This window comes from Tachyglossus aculeatus, chromosome 11 (assembly GCF_015852505.1).
Source record: "Tachyglossus aculeatus isolate mTacAcu1 chromosome 11, mTacAcu1.pri, whole genome shotgun sequence".
Taxonomy (NCBI): Eukaryota; Metazoa; Chordata; class Mammalia; order Monotremata; family Tachyglossidae; genus Tachyglossus; species Tachyglossus aculeatus.
This window is the reverse complement of record NC_052076.1, coordinates 60,849,791-60,869,636: the sequence shown is the minus strand read 5'-3', so window position 1 is coordinate 60,869,636 and position 19,846 is coordinate 60,849,791. Positions and strand designations below refer to the sequence as shown.

The 19,846-nt window shown below is 43.9% G+C and overlaps 1 protein-coding gene and 1 non-coding gene across 2 annotated transcripts in view; one reads left to right on the top strand and one right to left on the bottom strand.

The window, feature by feature from the left end:
* The first annotated feature begins 6,420 nt into the window (after positions 1-6,420).
* DPY19L3 (dpy-19 like C-mannosyltransferase 3) overlaps positions 6,421-19,846 on the top strand; it is an 82,958-nt gene continuing 69,532 nt past the window's right edge. Inside the window, exons 1-2 of the mRNA XM_038753347.1 lie at positions 6,421-6,522; positions 13,892-14,034. Of these exons, the coding sequence (XP_038609275.1) occupies positions 13,932-14,034 (103 nt within the window). The 5' untranslated portion in view covers positions 6,421-6,522; positions 13,892-13,931. The remainder of the gene's footprint in view (positions 6,523-13,891; positions 14,035-19,846) is intronic.
* LOC119935342 lies at positions 16,940-17,078 on the bottom strand. The gene has a single exon (XR_005453228.1). It is a non-coding gene; the product is annotated as a small nucleolar RNA SNORA7 (small nucleolar RNA).

The window sequence follows — 19,846 nt, the reverse complement described above, 5'->3', positions numbered from 1 at the left end:
TGCAAACATCCAACCAGAGAGCCACAGTGATAACTTTCAGGTCCAGGCACCCTGTTCAGACTTAAGAAACAAGATTTAAAGACTCACTGTCCCATCATTAATCCCCTAAGCAAGCTGATCACTTGTTATTAGCTGAAACAGGGCTATTTTAGTCAAATCATTTTACAAATCATCATCATCAATCGTATTTATTGAGCACTTACTATGTGCAGAGCACTGTACTAAGCGCTTGGGAAGTACAAATTGGCAACATATAGAGACAGTCCCTACCCAACAGTGGGCTCACAGTCTAAAAGGACTGATTACAAATATGATTAAAAGCTAATCCAGCTCAGCAGTAGATTAGCAGTAATAGCCACAATAAATGACTGGATTCTAGGGAGTTAGCAGCACAGGTATTCCTGACTGAAAGTCTCATTTCTTTTCCCATAAATGATTCTAAAAACAGGCAAGGATCCCGCTTCCAGATTGGTCAGACACCTGTTGTGTTCACGCCAGATTTATAAGGAAGAAAAATCACATTAGGAAAATCAATCTAGTTTTTCCTGACCAGTCGGAGACTTCCTGGCTGGAGAATTCAGAATTCTTGGACTGTAAGTAAATGTGTCAAGATCTCAGAATTAGGACAGTTGGCAGTGATCCAATGGCAGTGTAATTACAATCCACTTTAATTCAATCACTTATCAATCATTACTGCATTCATTCAAAAGTATAATGTGAAGCAATTAGAACATTGGCAGTGTAAGAGAGTGGTGTAGGTGGGAATTATACAAGAAGAGGTGAGAAGGGCAAAAAGATTCAAGGGAGAAGACAGACAGGTTAGTCACAATTAAATGAGGGGGAAGCAATGGGGCCTAGCAGATAAAGCACAGGCCCGGGAGCCCGAGGAGCTGGGTTCTAATTTCAGCTCCCCGACTTGCCTGCTGTGTGACCTTGGGCAAGTCATTTCAATTTTCTGTGCCTCCGTTTCCCCAACTGTTAAATGGGGATTCAATACCTGTTCCCTCTCCTACTTGACTGATTAACTTGCATCTACACCAGTGCTTAAAACAGTCCCCGGCACCTAATAAGTGCTTAACAAATTCCATGACGACATTTATATTAAGATTTCTTTTCACAGTGTCCTGGAACAGCTGATGTAATACACAGTTTAATTGGGAGGTTCCTGTTGGAATGTGTCAGCTTTGACCCCGAAGGAAAATCCACTAATAGAGACTGGAGAGTCATTGTCCTCAAAAAAGTGGGGGGAAAAGAAGCCCTGCTTGTAGTCACCTGTACCCTTTCTTGGGTAAAGATAGGAAGACCTTTTTTCTTCTTTCAGACACCCAGATGATACTGAAAAAAAAAAAACAAACCCAAATGCATTCTAGAAATCTTTCATGGGGTTTTTTCATATAACTCTCCATGTTTCATTAGTCTGACCAAACCTTCATTCATTCATTCATTCATCCAATCGTATTTATTGAGTGCCTACTGTGTGCAGAGCACTGTACTAAGTGCTTAGGAAGTACACGTTGGCAACATATAGAGACGGTCCCTACCCAACAACGGGCTCACAGTCTAGAAGAAAGCAAGTAAATGCCAGATATCCCCACTTTGTATATGGAAAAAGCAAGATACACAGGTGAAAATAACTCACTCCCAATCACCCTGAAAATCTCTATAAGCTGGCACCGCAGAGAATGAAAACTATGATAGTTACTAGACCCTACTTCTTATGCAGCTTTCAAGTCCCATGCAGGCATCTCGCTGATGCAGGGCTATATTTCAACATACAATACTGCAAAATGCAGAGTCCAACCAAATAAAGAGAACCTTCTCAGGGAGAAAAAAAATAAATCAGACCGGTCCCAAAGGATTTGCTGAACCAGTTCCTCCTGCATTCTCCTAACACTCCTTTACTCAGATGTTCTTAGTTTGTTCAGCTACACCAGGACATGAAAACTCGGCATTTTTTCCACATTCATTCACTGTTGATCAATTGATCATATTTATTAAGCACTTATCATGTGCGGAGCACTGTACTAAGCACTTGGAGGAGTACGATACAAATGAATTAGCTTACGTGTTCCCCGCCCATAAAAAGTTTACAGTCTAGATGGCAAGACGGATATTACCCTGATACAGGGAACCTGAGCCTAGACAGTAGCCCAACACCCACTCCAAAAAACACTGCCCATGATGGAAATATGTCTGCACTCTCCTTCCAATTATACCTTAGAGTGGCCTGTTTTTGCCCCAATAAATACCATTTTCTGAGCTCATGTTGTGAGGTCCATGCTAAGGTCTTGGTAGCTCATTATGGCAGGGAATATATCTGTTTATTGTTATAGTATACTCTCCCGAGAACTTAGTACAGTGCTCAATACTTAGTACTGTACTTAATACTTAATACTGTACTTAGTACAGTAAGCACTCAATAAATACAACTGAATGAATCCTATAGAATTAGCAGACATGAGTGTCTGTTATACTGTTGTATCTTAGTCTCCCAAGTGCTTAGTACAGTGCTCTGCACATAGTAAGTGCTCAATAAATATCGCTGACTACTTATCTAATGGGGGATATGTAATGGGGGATATTGTAAGTGCTCAATAAATACAATTGAATGAATCCTATGGAATTAGTAGACATGAGTGTCTGTTATACTGTTGTATCTTAGTCTCCGAAGTGCTCTGCACATAGTAAGTGCTCAATAAATATCACTGACTACTTATAATCTAACGGGGGATATGTAATGGGGGATATTGTAAGCGCTCAATAAATACAATTGAATGAATCCTATAGAATTAGTAGACATGAGTGTCTGTTATACTGTTGTATCTTAGTCTCCCAAGTGCTTAGTACAGTGCTCTGCACATAGTAAGTGCTCAATAAATATCACTGACTACTTATAATCTAATGGGGGATATTGTAAACGCTCAATAAATACAATTGAATGAATCCTATAGAATTAGTAGACATGAGTGTCTGTTATACTGTTGTATCTTAGTCTCCCAAGTGCTTAGTACAGTGCTCTGCACATAGTAAATGCTCAATAAATATCACCAACTACTCATAATCTGATGGGGGATACGTAATGGGGGATATTGTAAATGCTCAATAAATACAGTTGAGTGAATCCTATAGAATTAGTAGACATGAGTGTCTATTATATTGTTTTATTGTAGTCTCTCAGGTGCTTAGAGTGAACACAGTACTTAGTACAGTGCTCTGCACACAGTAAGCGCTCAACAAATATGAGGGAATGAAAGAATAAGCTACTTAACATTCTTCTCATTCATTCAATCGTATTTATTGAGCGCTTACTGTGTGCAAAGCACTGTACTAAGCGCTTAGCACAAACCAAGCATCCACAGGCCTACATAATCCATCCAGATTTTCCTAATATACCTAATTTTACCCCAGTAACCTATTCCACGCTAAACAACAGTCACAACAGCATGCTACGTTGAGAAGCAGCATGGCATAGCGGATTGAATGTGGGCCTGGGAGTCGGGTCATGGGTTCCAATTCCAGCTCCACCACCTGTCTGCTGTGTGACTCTGGGTAAGTCATTTAACTTCTCTGTGCCTCAGTTACCTCATCTGTAAACCGGGGATTGAAATTGTGAGCCCCATTTGCGACAAGGGCTGTGTCCAACCCGATTTGCTGGTATCCATCCCAGCGCTTAGAGCTGGGCCTGGCACATAGTAAGCGCTTAACAAATACCATAATTATTATTATTATACCCCTCTACTCTCCCATTTCCCCTCTCTGTCATTTATTTTAGCGAACCGGGATCACATTTACCAACTTTATTGTATTCTCCCAAGTGTTTAGTACAGTAAGTGCTCAATAAATACTGACTGATTTAGTACCGAGAGGAGATTGCACCTCTCCCCTTCTTCAACCCATACATACCTACACTGTGTGGCTATATTTATAGCCTGGAAAGGAATCAGCTTCTGTGGAAATTTAGCCTAAAGTTTCCCACTGCCAAGCTACTTTCCGAGGTAGATCTAGAACTTTATGCTTTTAAATGATTTTCCTTCTCTCCAGGTGCTCCCAAGACGTACCTACCTAAACCTCTTCCATCACCACTCCCTCTTCCCCTCTGTGGCTCCTGCCTGGAGGAGAAGGAGAGGCAGGGTGGATGGGGCAGTCTCAATCTCCGTCTTCTCTCCTCCCTTCTTCTCTCCCCTCCACCTTCTTCTCTCCACCTCCCCTCCTTCTTTCTCTACCCCCTTCTTCTCCCTTCCTCTCTCCTCCTTTCCCTTCTTCACTCCCCCTTCCCCTCCTTCTCTCCCTCTCCTTTCTCCCTCTCCCCGCTACTTCTCTTCCCCTCTCCCCTCCTTCTCTCCCCCTCCTTCTCTACTTCTTCCCCTCCTTCTCTACTTCTTCCCCTTCTTCTCTCCCCCTCCTTCTCTCCCCCTCCCCACTCCTTCTCTCTTCTTCTCTCCCCCTCCTTCTCTCCCTCTCCCCCCTCCTTCTCTCTTCTTCTCTCCCCCTCCTCTCTTCTTCTCTCCCTCTCCCCCCTCCTTCTCTCTTCTTCTCTCCCTCTCCCCCCTCCTTCTCTCTTCTTCTCTCCCCCCTCCTTCTCTCTTCTTCTCTCCCCCTCCCCCCTCCTTCTCTACCTCTTCCCCTCCTTAATAATAAAATAATGATGGCATTTATTAAGCACTTACTATGTGCAAATCACTGTTCTAAGCGCCGATCTCTCTCCCTCTCCCCCTTCTCCTCTCTCCCCCTCCCCCCTTCTCTATTTCTTCCCCTTCTTCTCTCCCTCTCCCTTCTTCTCTACCTCTTCCCCTTTTTCTCTCTCTCCCATCTTCTCTCCCCCTCCCCCCTCCTTCCCTACTTCTTCCCCTTCTTCCTCCTTCTCTCCCTCTCCCCCCTCCTTCTCTCCCTCTTCCCCTCCTTAATAATAAAATAACGATGGCATTTATTAAGCACTTACTACGTGCAAAGCACTGTTCTAAGCACTGATCTCTCCCCCTCTCCCCCCTCCTTCTCTACTTCTTCCCTCCGTCTCCCTTCTTCTCTACCTCTTCCCCTTTTTCTCTCTCTCCCTTCTTCTCTCCCCCTCTCCCTTCTTCTCTCCTCCTCCTCTCCCTTCTTCTCTCCCCCTCTCCCTTCTTCTCTCCTCCTCCTCTCCCCCCTCCTTCTCTACCTCTTCCCCTTCTCCTCTCCCCCTCCCCCATCTTCTCTCTCTACCCCCTTCTCCTCTCCCCCTCCTTCTCTACCTCTCCGCCTTCTTCTCTCTCTCTCCCCCCTTCTCCTCTCCCCCTCCTTCTCTACCTCTTCCCCCTCCCTTCTTCTCTCCCTCTTCCCCTTCTTCTCTCTCTCCCCCCTCCCCCCTCCCTTCTTCTCTCCTCCTCTCCCCCTCCTTCTCCCCCTCCCCCCTCCCTTCTTCTCTTCCCCTCTCCCCCTTCTTCTCTCTCTCCCCCCTCTCCCCCTCCTCCTCTCCCTCTCCCCCTTCTTCTCTCTCCTTCCTTCTCCCCTTCCCTCCCCCTCCTTCTCTCCCTCTCCCCCTTTCTCTCTCTCCCCCACCCCCTTCTTCTCTTCCCCCTCCTTCTCTACCTCTTCCCCTTCTTCTCTCTCCTTCCTTCTTCTCTTCCTCCCCCTCTCCCCCTTCTTCTCTTTCTACCCCCTCTCCACCTCTTCCCCTTCTTCTCTCTCCTCCCTTCTCCTCTTCCCCTCTCCCCCTTCTCCTCTCTGTACCCCCCTTCTCCTCTCCCCCTTCCTTCTCTCCCTCTCCCACTCCTCCTCCCTCCTCCCCCCTCCCCCCGGGCCCGGGCGCGGTGGCTTCTGGGGGCCCTGCGGGGGCGGGGCGGCCCCCCCTCCCCCGCCCCGGCCTTCTCCACGTGCCGACGCTTCGCTGCGTCCTGGCGGGCGCGCGCGTGCGCGCGGCCCGCGGGGGGAAAGGGGGCGGGGGCGGCGCGCACGCGCGCGCCACGTGAGGCGCGCGCCGGGCGGAGCGCGCGGGACGGCGGGCGGCCGTTCGGCCCACGGGCTCCTTGCTGGGTGGCGGCGGCGGCGGCGGCCCAGCCCCTTTCCCCTTCCCCTTCCCCCTCCCTCCTCCTGCTTCCTCTTTTCCCTTCCCTTTCCCTCCTCCTCCCCCCAGTTTTCCCAGCGTTGCCCAGAGCCTGCCCCTCCCCGCCCTCCCTCCCTCCCTCATCTCCTCAGTCCCCTCCCGCCATTTCATTCATTCATTCATTCCATCGTATTTATCGAGCGCCTACCGTGAGCGGAGCACTGTGATTGAGGTTGGGGGGGGGGGGGGGTCCTCCCCTGCCTTTTATCATCATCAATCGTATTGACTGAGCGCTTCCTATGTGCAGAGCACTGCGCTAAGCGTTTAGTATTATTATTATTTTCGCCCCCCCCCCCCCGAGAAACAATGTGAGGCCCTTCAGCAGGGATTCTTGCCAGGCCCCCCCCCCCTCGGCCCCCCTCCATCTGGGGGATTTATTTTATTCTTTTATTCCTTTATTTGGTGGCCGGAGGACCGACGAGGGACCGTCGCCAACTCACGACCAGGTGGGTGAGCTAAGCAGAAACCCCAACCCCCCCCCCCCAAAGATGTCACGATGCCTGTTGATTTTATTAATGCTGGCCATATCGCTCTAATTCCTTTTATCCTGACGGTATGGACGCCTGGCCCCCCCCCCTTTCTAGCCTGAGAGCCCGGGGTTGAGTAGGGGCCGTCTCCCTCTGTTGCCGATTTAATAATAATAATAATAATAATAATAGTGGCGTTTATTAAGCGCTTTCTATGTGCAAAGCACCGCTCTAAGCACTGGGGAGGTTACACTAATAATAATAATGATAGCATTTGTTAAGCGCTTACTATGTGCAAAGCACCGTTGTGAGCGCTGGGGAGGTTACAACAATAATAATAATAATAATAGTGGCATTTGTTAAGCGCTTACTATGGGCAAAGCACCGCTCTAAGCACTGGGGAGGTTACACTAATAATAATAATGATAGCATTTGTTAAGCGCTTACTATGTGCAAAGCGCCGCTCTAAGCGCTGGGGAGGTTACAATAATAATAATAGTAGCGATAATGATATTTGTTAAGCGCTTACTATGGGCAAAGCGCCGTTCTAAGCGCTGGGGAGGTTACAATAATAATAATAATAGTGGCATTTATTAAGCGCTTACTATGTGCAAAGCACCGCTCTAAGCACTGGGGAGGTTACACTAATAATAATAATGATAGCATTTGTTAAGCGCTTACTATGTGCAAAGCGCCGCTCTAAGCGCTGGGGAGGTTACAATAATAATAATAGTAGTAATAATGATATTTGTTAAGCGCTTACTATGGGCAAAGCGCCGTTCTAAGCGCTGGGGAGGTTACAATAATAATAATAGTAGTAATAATGATATTTGTTAAGCGCTTACTATGGGCAAAGCGCCGTTCTAAGCGCTGGGGAGGTTACAATAATAATAATAATGATAGCATTTGTTAAGCGCTTACTATGTGCAAAGCGCCGCTCTAAGCGCTGGGGAGGTTACAATAATAATAATAGTAGTGATAATGATATTTGTTAAGCGCTTACTATGGGCAAAGCGCCGTTCTAAGCGCTGGGGAGGTTACAATAATAATAATAGTAGTAATAATGATATTTGTTAAGCGCTTACTATGGGCAAAGCGCCGTTCTAAGCGCTGGGGAGGTTACAATAATAATAACAATGATAATGATAGCATTTGTTAAGCGCTTACTATGGGCAAAGCACCGCTCTAAGCGCTGGGGAGGTTACAATAATAATAATAATAGTAGTAATAATGATATTTGTTAAGCGCTTACTATGGGCAAAGCGCCGTTCTAAGCGCTGGGGAGGTTACAATAATAATAATAGTAGTAATAATGATATTTGTTAAGCGCTTACTATGGGCAAAGCGCCGTTCTAAGCGCTGGGGAGGTTAGAATAATAATAATAATAATGATGGTATTTGTTGAGCGCTTACTATGTGCAAAGCGCCGTTCTAAGCGCTGGGGAGGTTACAATAATAATAATAATAGTAGTAATAATGATATTTGTTAAGCGCTTACTATGGGCAAAGCGCCGTTCTAAGCGCTGGGGAGGTTACAATAATAATAATAGTAGTAATAATGATATTTGTTAAGCGCTTACTATGGGCAAAGCGCCGCTCTAAGCGCTGGGGAGGTTACAATAATAATAATAATGATGGCATTTGTTGAGCGCTTACTATGTGCAAAGCGCCGTTCTAAGCGCTGGGGAGGTTACAATAATAATAATAGTAGTAATAATGATATTTGTTAAGCGCTTACTATGGGCAAAGCGCCGTTCTAAGCGCTGGGGAGGTTACAATAATAATAATAGTAGTAATAATGATATTTGTTAAGCGCTTACTATGGGCAAAGCGCCGTTCTAAGCGCTGGGGAGGTTACAATAATAATAACAATGATAATGATAGCATTTGTTAAGCGCTTACTATGTGCAAAGCACCGCTCTAAGCGCTGGGGAGGTTACAATAATAATAATAGTAGTAATAATGATATTTGTTAAGCGCTTACTATGGGCAAAGCGCCGCTCTAAGCGCTGGGGAGGTTACAATAATAATAATAGTAGTAATAATGATATTTGTTAAGCGCTTACTATGGGCAAAGCACCGCTCTAAGCGCTGGGGAGGTTACAATAATAATAATAATAGTAATAATGATATTAAGCGCTTACTATGGGCACAGCGCCGTTCTAAGCGCTGGGGAGGTTACAATAATAATAATAATGCTGGCATTTGTTAAGTGCTTACTATGTGTAAAGCACTGTCCTAAGCACTGGGGAGGTTAAAATAATAATAATAATGATGGCATTTGTTGAGCGCTTACTATGTGCAAAGCACTGTCCGAAGCACTGGGGAGGTTACAATAATAATGATAGCATTTGTTAACTATGCAAAGCACCGTTCTAAGCGCTGGGGAGGTTACAATAATAGTAATAATAATATGGCATTTGTTAAGCACTTACTGTGTGCAAAGCACTGTCCTAAGCACTGGGGAGGTTGCAATAATAATAATAATGATGGCATTTGTTGAGCGCTTACTATGTGCAAAGCACCGTTCTAGGCGCTGGGGAGGTTACAATAATAATGATAATAATGATGACATTTGTTGAGCGCTTACTATGTGCAAAGCACCGTTCTAAGCGCTGGGGAGGTTGCAATAATAATAATGATGATGGCATTTGTTAAGCGCTTACTATGTGCAAAGCACCGTCCTAAGCGCTGCGGAGGTCACAATAATAATAATAATAATAATAATAATGATGGCAGTTGTTAAGCGCTTACTATGTGCAAAGCACCGTTCTAAGCGCTGGGGAGGTTACAGTAATAATAATAGTAGTAATAATGATATTTGTTAAGCGCTTACTATGTGCAAAGCGCCGTTCTAAGCGCTGGGGAAGTTACAATAATAATAATGATATGGCATTTGTTAAGCGCTTGCTGTGTGCAAATCACCGTTCTAAGCGCTGGGGAGGTTACAATGATAATAATAGTAGTAATAATGATATTTGTTAAGTGCTTACTATGGGCAAAGCACCGTTGTAAGCGCTGGGGAGGTTACAATAATAATAATAATGATAGCATTTGTTAAGCGCTTACTGTGTGCAAAGCACCGTTGTAAGCGCTGGGGAGGTTACAATAATAATAATAATGATGGCATTTGTTAAGCGCTTACTATGTGCAAAACGCCGTTCTAAGCGCTGGGGCGGTTACAATGATAATGATAATGATGATGGCATTTGTTAAGCGCTTACTATGTGCAAAACGCCGTTCTAAGCGCTGGGGCGGTTACAATGATAATAATAATAATAATAATAATGGTATTTGTTGAGCGCTTACTATGTGCAAAGCACCGTTCTAAGCGCTGGGGAGGTTACAATAATAATAATAATAATGATGGCATTTGTTGAGCGCTTACTATGTGCAAAGCACCGTTCTAAGCGCTGGGGAGGTTACAATAATAATAGTGATATGGCATTTGTTAAGCGCTTACTGTGTGCAAAACACCGTCCAAAGCGCTGGGGAGGTTACAATAATAATAATAATGCTGGCATTTGTTAAGCGCTTACTATGTGCAAAGCACCGTTCTAAGCGCTGGGGAGGTTACAATAATAATAATAATAATAATGACATTTGTTGAGCGCTTACTATGTGCAAAGCACCGTTCTAAGCGCCGGGGAGGTTACAATACTAATAATAATGATGATGGCATTTGTTAAGCACTTACTGTGTGAAAAGCACTGTCCTAAGCACTGGGGAGGTCACAATAATAATAATTGATAGTGATAGCATTTGTTAAGTGCTTACTATGTGCAAAGCACTGTTCTAAGCGCTGGGGAGGTTGCAAGGTGATCAGGTTGTCCCAACCGGGGGCTCACAATCGTATTCCCCATTTTACAGATGAGGTAGCTGAGGCCCAGAGAAGTGAAGTGACTTGCCCAGTCACACAGCCGACAAGTGGCGGAGCCGGCGTTTGAACCCATGACCTCTGACTCCAAAGCCCGGGCTCTTTCCACTGAGCCACGCTGATCAGGTCGTCCCACGGGGGGGCTCACAGTCTTAACCCCCATTTTACAGATGAGGGAACTGAGGCCCAGAGAAGTGAAGTGACTGGCCCAAAGTCACACAGCTGACAAGGGGAGGGGCGGGATTTGAACCCACGACCCCTGACTCCAAAGCCCGGGCCCTTTCCACTGAGCCACGCCGCTTCTCCTAGCCACGCTGCGGTCTGTACTCTCCCAGGCGCTTAGTCCAGTGCTCCGCACACCGTCAGCGCTCAGTAAATACGAATGAATGAATGATTGTCTCTGCAGGCATGGTATAGTTTCCCCAGACTCTCTAAATCCTAAGCGGCAGGGCTTACCACGGTTGTTTTGCCAACAGTTGCGGGTGTGTGGGAAGTGGGCCTGTGGCAAATTAACATTGATACAAGAGCCTTTACTTTCCCGTTCCCCGAGTGTGTTTTGTGAAGGGGAAGTGTTGACAGATTTTCAACTTGGAATTTAAGTACCAGAGGAGCTGACATCTTCCTGCCTAGGAAGATTTAGGTGCAACTGGTCCGTCGACAGCATTTGCAGCGTGCTGCAGAAATAAAGATGGGAACTGGTCGGAGTTTTCGCACGGTGGCCCGGGCCTTAGCAGCGGCCGACAAACGGACCAGAAATAATAACACGGAGAACCCAACACGCGGAGAAAAGTGAAACGACTGGGGCCGGCAGAACGGGTGGGAGGAAAATGGTTGGGCTCTTTTTCACTTTAATGCTGCATCCGTCAATCGATAGGGGCATCGATCATTCAATAGCATTTATTGAGCACTTGCGGTGTGCGTAGCACTGCATTAGTACAATAGAATTAGAAGACACAATCCCTACCCTCTAGCGTGACTCAGTGGGAAGAGCACGGGCTTCGGAGTCAGAGGTCATGGGTTCGAATCCTGACTCCGCCACATGTCTGCTGTGTGATCTTGGGCAAGTCACTCAACTTCTCTGGGCCTCAGCTACCTCATCTGTAAAATGGGGATTAAGACTGTGAGCCCCACATGGGACAACCTGAGCACCCTGTATCCTCCCCAGCGCTTAGAACAGTGCTTTGCACATAGTAAGCACTTAATAAATCCCAATTATTATTATTATTAAAGGGAACCACATTTACTACCCAGCTCAGAATGGAATTCTGCAAGTGTAAAGTAATAATATAAATAAATTAAATAGCATTACCTAGGTAAACTGTTTAGTGGATATTTCAGCCTATGTGTTGTCATGTTTCAACAATATGATCATTTTAAATTTGGCTTTACTACTCTTGTATCTTGGAATGCTATTAACCGCCCATCTTTTTAGCCAATTCTTTTCCATTTGGCAGGTGGCTTTAATCTTAATTAGGAGTTCAATGAATATTGTATTTTTCCTCCTCTCAAGTCCTAACCTGCCTATGTAGCATTTCTGCTACATTTCTTCCTAGAATGGGCACACGTCAAAGGTGGGCTATGTAATAATTGTGGTGTTGTTTTTATAGTTCTGTGTTGGAGAATACATTATTGGGCTAGAGTCTGCTGATGAGCAGATTTTTTAAAATAATAATAATAATAATGTTGGTATTTGCTAAGTGCTTACTATGTGCCAAGCACTGTTCTAAGCACTGGGATAGATGCAAGGTTAATAGGTTGTCCCACTTGGGGCTCACAGTCTTGATCCCAATTTTACAGATGAGGTAACTGAGGCACAGAGAAGTTAAGTGACTTGCCCAGAGTCACACAGCTGACAAGTGGATTTTGTGTGAATTTTGTGTGAATGCTTGTCTTTGGTCGATGAAGGAACGCTTTTAGGCCACTGGGGATATCTTCACATCATTCACATGTGGTGTACTCTCCCAAGCGTTTGTTCCTTGCTCTGAGGACATTAGTAGTAAGTGCTTAACAAGACGTACAATCAATTAGTTGATTTGTGGCTGGACTAGAGAGATGAGCAAGAGTGTTTGATGAGGGCAGTTGGGGACCTGAAGGCCTCAGAGTCCGTGGTTCATTTGATTCAGTGCAGTTGGAAGTTGGTGACGTTGCCATCGCTCCTGCCCATCCTTACATTTTTGCACTTCTGTTGGTTGGCGTAGCATCGAGGAAGGGGCTGTTACTACTTTGGTTTCCCCCAGTTAGCGTCACTACACTATATGGTACATTTCACATTCCAGTGCATTTCTTTATCAATCAATCAATCAATCAATTGTATTTATTGAGCGCTGTGTACAGAGCACTGTACTAAGCACTTGGGAAGTCCAAGTTGGCAACATCTAGAGACAGTCCCTACCCAACAGTGGGCTCACAGTCTAAAAAGGGGGAGACAGCGAACAAAACCAAAGCATACTAACAAAATAAAATAGAATAGATATCTACAAGTAAAATAAATAAATAGAGTAATAAATATGTACAAACATATATCCAGGTGCTGTGGGGAAGGGAAGGAGGTAAGATGGGGGGGAAGGAGAGGGGGACGAGGGGGAGAGGAGCACCAGTCACTGAAACAGCTTCCTACGAAGGAAAAACCTACCCACCTTTTCAGTACCTTCTTAAAAGGATCCACAAGTGAGAACATTGTTTCCAGCTGGATAAGAATATAAAATGACTGTTACGTGAGGATTATATTAGTCACTCCTTTCTTGTTCTTGCAAAATGCTTCATTCATTTGTTTGCTTACCAGATCCTTAGAGAGGAAAGATTGGGAAACCAGTTGGCTCCTTCTAAATGTACTTTAGTAATCCTCGAAAGCAAACATTGTCTCTGACCTGATTATTCATTCTGCCTTATTTATTGAGCACTTGCTGTGTGCAGAGCACTGTACGAAGTGCTTGGGAGAGTACCATATAACAGTAAACAGATTCCCTGCCCACAACGAGCTTCTCTTGATTCTACCCCAGTGCTTAGTGTCAGACTAGCACAGTAGTAAGTGCTTAACATAAAATGCTATTATTATTACTAGTAATTCCAGTAGTAGTAGTAGTAATACAAGTAGTATTACTAGTAATAATAATAATACTATAAACAAGAACCAGAGAGAAGATGGAGCCTGGGAGTTATCTTCTAGAGGAGTCATGAGTGGATGAATGGGCAGAGAGAGTGAATGTGGAGAAAATTAAGGACCCAGATAGTCTTCTTTATCTTTCTCTAGCTAACAGATTCCCAATATCCACTAAATATCTACTAAATCATATTATTCAGAAAGTGACATGTGCAGTCTTTTTTTAAAGAAAACTTTTCAGAAGGAGTCCACTGGGTATGTTGTCACTGAGTCACCTGTTTTCTAAGCTTAACTTGGGTAATGAAAGCAATAAGTGTAATGTTCAACCTTTGGATAGATGTGATTTTAATTACTGAATTGTGTATAAATAGGAATTTGTTTGCAAAGCAATGCCGAAACGCCTTTGACACCATGACAATCATTAGGCAGAGAAAAGGAATAAAAGTCACTGAAGTTGCTGAAGAGCACCTGAAACAAGAGAAAAATGTGAAGAGTGAAAATAAATTGTCATGTGGTAAGTAATTTTTTTAAAAAAATATTATTTTGGTTTGTTTACAATATGTATTAAAATGTGAACCTTCAGTGAACTAAAAATATGACGTTTAATGATGTTGATGCAGTAGAAGGGACTAGATTAGAGAAGCAGCCTAGCTTTGTAGGTAGAGCATGGGCCTGGGAATCAGAAAGACCTGGCTTCTAATCCCAGCTTCTCCACTTACCTGCTGTGTGACCTTGGGGAAGTCATTTCATTTTCTGTGCCTCAGTTTCCTCATCTGTAAAATGGGGATTAAGACTGGGAGCAGTATGTGGGTGGGACAGGGACTGCGTCCTACCCAATTACCTTGTATCGGCCCAAGACTTAGTACAGTGCCTGGCACATAGTAAGCACTTAATGAATACCATGATTATTATTATCATGCCCACCTTTTTTATGGCATTTAAGCACTTACTATGTGCCAGGCACTGTACTAAATGCTAGGGTAAATACAAGCTAATCAGGTTGGATACAGTCTATGTCCTTCATGGGGCTTACAGTCTTAATCCCCATTTTACCAATGAGATAACTGAAGCACAGAGAAGTTTTGATTTGCCCAAGGTCACACGCAGTCAAGAGGTGAATCCAGGAGTAGAACCCGGATCCTCAGACACCCATGCGGTACCCACTAGGCCATGCTGCTTCTAATACAAATGGAGGTGATATATTAGTAGTGATATTTGGAACTCGAAGTAAATTATATGTTGTTCTTTATCTTAGTAATCACTGCAACATCCCTTTGAAATAATTACTAGCCATAATGGTATTTATGGAGTACCTACTGAGTGCACCAATGTACTCAGTGCTTGGAAAAATAACAGAAGCAAGCGGCACATTCTTGTTCCACAAGGAGCTTTTACTCTAGTCATCATTTTAAAGTTGTGAGCTGAAGAGTGGAGTTGGGGAATAACTTTCCCAAGATTACATAATTTTGAGTCGACCCCCAAATTTCTCAATTTCCTTTCCGTGAATCCTTTTCATCAACTTTAGAGTGGCATACTTTCAGTTCCTAATTTAGGGTGCAGATGCAGTGGGCTCCACAGAAATCAGCTTCCTTTGCCAGTTAAATGACCACTTCATAGATAGAACTTTATTTCTGCTTGTGTGTCTTGTCTTTGCCTTACATGATTTATCCCATTTGGTATTTAGTAGCTCTGGATTCTTCTGTTTGCTAATTAAACACAGGATATGCCCACCTAAACTGGAATTTTCATTTATTTCTGAGGAGTAGAAGAGTGTACTTAAGAAGTCCATGAGTATCTGAAAATGGTAGTGGTCTCTTTCCAGTTTCTTCTTTGCGGGTAGAGTGAAGGATCCACAAGCAATTAAGACCGTGAGCCCCAAGTGGGTTATGGACTGTGTCCAACCTGATTAGCTTGTATCTATCCCAGTGCTTAGTACGGTATCGGGCACATAGTAAGTACATAACAAATACCATAAACAAAATTCTGCCCACAGTCAAATTGTAAAGCTTTTGATTTCTAGATCCCCTTCTACATTAGCTAGTTGGCGGAGTCTCCATCTTAGCCACCACTTCCCTGCTTATGAGTGGCGACTGTGTTCCAATAGAGAACCCTAGTGAGCTGGGGTGAGTGTCTCCATGCGCTTAGTACAGTGCTCTGCACACAGTAAGTGCTCAATAAATCCAATTAAATGAAGGAAAGACTCATCAGGCAGTGAACCACCTATTAATACACTTCCTGTTCTGTAGTACATGAACAGAGGCTGAACATAAGGTACTAATCTCACAGGTCTGGGACTCCCAGGACTCTGCTAGGAGAGTGAAGCCACCCTTTGAGCACCTTTTCAGGGCAGTTGTGTTATTGTTTGACAGTCACCAGTTTCTCCTGCCAAACTGGACCCACTGTTTCAGAAACCGAGATCCACTTTTGCCTCTCAATGCCTCGGGTAGGTTGCTCTTTGGCCTAGTGCATCAGCTGAAGGTACAGTCAGATATCCTCCCTCTCCACAGTTTCTGCTGTCCCTTGGATTCGGGGCAACTGGGGCTGGAAGCCCCTGACCACCTGGCTATGGGACAGGTGGCCATGGTTTGCAGGACGGAGGTTATGGGAGGGATGATTCGCTTCTCACGTGGCAGTTGGGAATCAATCAGTGGTGCTTTTTGAGCATTTACTATGTGCAGAGCACTGTCTAAGTGCTTGGGATAGTACCTTCCAAGTACACCTTCGTATACCTTCTCCCCAGCCTCAAACATAAAGTACACCCTCAAGCTTGCACATTCCCAAATTCCTTCCCAAAATTTTCAAGAAATTCTCACATATTAACAAAGAAATACTTAGCCTCCCCATGCATACATAGGAAAACTTTTTAAAAATGGTATTTATCAGGTATTTACTATATGCCAAACACTGTATTAAGCACTGGGGTAGATACAAGATAAGCAGGTTGATCACAGTCCCAGTAGGAGGGAGTACGATATCATCCCCATTTTACAAACGAGAACACTGAGGCTCAGAGAGGTTAAGTAACTTGCTCATGGTGCTGCGGCAAAGTGGCACAGCCAGGATTAGAACCCAGGTTCTCTGACTCCCAGGCCTGTGATTTTCTCCACTAAACCACAGTGCTTCCCAATCTCAAGTACACGTGAAATACAGATGCAAGGTCACAATCACTACCCATATATTCACGCTTGCTTGTCTTGTCTTACGCCGTCGAGTCGTTTCCGACCCATAGCGACACCACAGACACATCTCTCCCAGAATTTCACACTCTCCACCCGCGATCATTCCAGTGGTGTATCCATAGAGTTTTTTTGGTAAAAATACGGAAGCTGTTTACCATTGCAGCTTTCCGCGCAGTAAACGTGAGTCTCCGCCCTCGACTCTCTCCCGTGCCCCTTCTGCCCAGCCCGGGGTGAGTTTTGATTTATAGCAGTTTGCCTTCCACTCTCTGGCCACTGCCCCAAGCTAGGAATGGAATGGGTTGGCCTCTGCTTGACTCTCCCTCCCATAGCCGAGACTGGTAGAGTACTGGAAACTCTCCAGGTGCGACCCTGAGAAGGGAATTCACACTTGTACTTAGCTTAAGGACATAGATGTCTCCCTGTATATATACACACTACCTTTCCACCAAGGGCCCTATAAACATAAAGAAACTAACACAAATAACCTTACGGTTACAAAGGTTTAAGTTGGGCCTAAGTCTCTTCATATACATACGTAAAGGGATGTGAACACATACAGGCTGTTAGGTCCTGTCAATCGGTCGTATTAAACATTGTGTGCAGAGCACTGTACTAAGCACTTGGAAAAGTACAGTACAACAGATTCACTCGTAAGCAGGAAGATATGACAGAGAAAAGAAGCATGGATAGTGATAATGTGAGAACAGTAAGGGGGGAAAAAAAAGAAAGGAAAACCAAAAAGGAGGAAGAAGGAAAACTAAACTATTTAATCATTCTGAGTGTAGACCCCAGGTATTTCATTAGTTGACTAAAGGTATGTAAGGCAAAATATCCTTTCAATACAATAATATTTATTAATAATAATAATAATGACGATGATGATGGTATTTAAGTGCTTACTACGTGCCAAGCATCGTTCCAAGCACTGAGGTAGATGCAAGATTATCAGGTTGTCCCACATGGGGCTCACAGTCTTAATCCCCATTTTACAGATGAGGTAACTGAGGCACAGAGAAGTTAAGTGACTTGCCCACAGTCACACAGCAGGCAAGTGGCGCAACAGGATTAGAACCCAAGACCTCTGACTCCCAAGCCCGTGCTCTTTCCACTTAATTCCAAATTTTTAGACAGAAGTTTTAGGGACACTTCTGAAGCAGGAGATTTAGCTACTGGAGATGAATGCTAAACATTTTTAGAACTATTTGTATTACTTGTCAGCTGCGTGACTTTGGGCAAGTCACTTCTCTGCGCCTCAGTTACCTCATCTGTAAAATGGGGATGAAGACTGTGAGCCTCCTGTGGAACAACCTGATCACCTTGTATCCTCCCCAACGCTTAGAACAGTGCTTTGCACATAGTAAGTGCTCAATAAATGTTATCATTATTTGTTATTAATAATAATGGTATTTGTTAAGTGCTTACTATGTGTTAAGCACTGGCAAAGATCTCTATTCGTGTGTGAGAGTGGCAACCGTGCTTGGGTCTTTTCAAATAGTCATTCGCACTCGTGAGTCCTATAAGGATTTCCCTTTTTTGTGGTTGTAGTTGGTCTTTGCAGACCCCATTGCTACTTGTGACTGCCTCCAAGTTTTGCCATTCCATTTTTCATTTCTTGGGTACACAGATCTCATAAAATGTATTCTTCTGTACATATTTGGAGGTACTTTTATTGGCTGCCTGATATTTACGTATCAATGGAGACAAGTTGCTTTTTGAAAATCAGTCAATAGTATTTACTGAGTACTTACTGTGAATAGAACAGAAGAGTACAATTGAATAAGAGATATGTTCTCTGTCCTCAAGGTGTTAGAGTTTAATAGGCTCAGTTTATCCCGGTGGTCAAGAAAGAGCAAACTTTTAGAACTCCAACAGCAATTGTTTTCGCACCATTTCAAAACATTATTAAATCTAACCATGAGAGGAAAGATAACTAAGGCAGAATCCTGAAGATCCAACAGTGAAGATTTGAAACCATGAATAGAACCCCAGGGTTCATGACTTTTTTCAGGCTTAAACAATTTTTCCTGTTTTAACAACAGCAACAAAAAACCCCCAAAACAGAATGCTTTTTGTATATGTGTAATCTGTCTCTCTTTGTAGCTTCCCAACTCTAATCCTTCAATAGCAATACCAGCAGGGGTTAAACATCAGGGAGATGACATCATTATTAAAGGTTTCTCTGAACAAAGTTCATTCCAGGGGGTAGAAATACCCTGAAACTGTGCCACCTAAAATATTTAAAGAAACAAAATGATAAACCTGCAATCTCTTAACAGTTTAAACAGAAAATAGTTTGTGAGCTGAACTGCAGACTGCAATTTACACAGAATATTGTGCATTAATGTAATGAAAATATTTCAGATTTTTCTGGAATTTAGATTTATTTAGGTAAAGTGTTATCGAGATCCTTAACAAAAGAAAGGTCAATCTGGGCAGTGCTGTAAAGGTTCCATTTGGGCTCATTTCAATCAGTGGTACTTATTGAGTGCTTACAATGCAGAGCACTGTACTAAGTGCTTGGGAGAGTACAGTACAACAGAATTAGCAGACACATTCCTTGTCCACAACGAGCTTACAGTCTAGAGGGCATGGCGTCAGAAGCGCCAGAATCCTCAGGAACCAGTGTAGGCTGTGGACTGAACCAAAAACACAAACGCTGTACATATTGGATTACAGGGCACACCAAACTGTCTAGTGGTTTGGGTTTTTTGTTGTTGTTGTTCTTTCATTTGCTCTGTCCAAGCCAAAATGAGCGAATTGTTCTTCTAATACCCCCTTGCAGGTGGTCATCACGAGAGAAGGGAAAGAAAAACTGTGATGGTTGTGGGAAAAGGAAGAGGCAGTGTGGGAGGCAACTTCAGCTATGCCAGGAGGGGAGAGAGACCCATCATAAGGGAACTTGGGAAATGAGTGACAGAAAAACTGGAAAGAGATCCATCTCCCTCTATCTGAACTCTTTCTCCTCTTTACAGGGGGACTGGAAAATGACTTTTCTCTCATCAGCCAGCTCTCCCCTTGACCACCCTGCCGGTTTTTGGGTTTTTTTTTAGAAACTCAGGCTGGTTGATTCTCTCAGGCTCTTCTGACTTTGGATGTCAATTGACCAGAAACATATATGCCTATTCAGAACCTCCAGATAACCAGCCC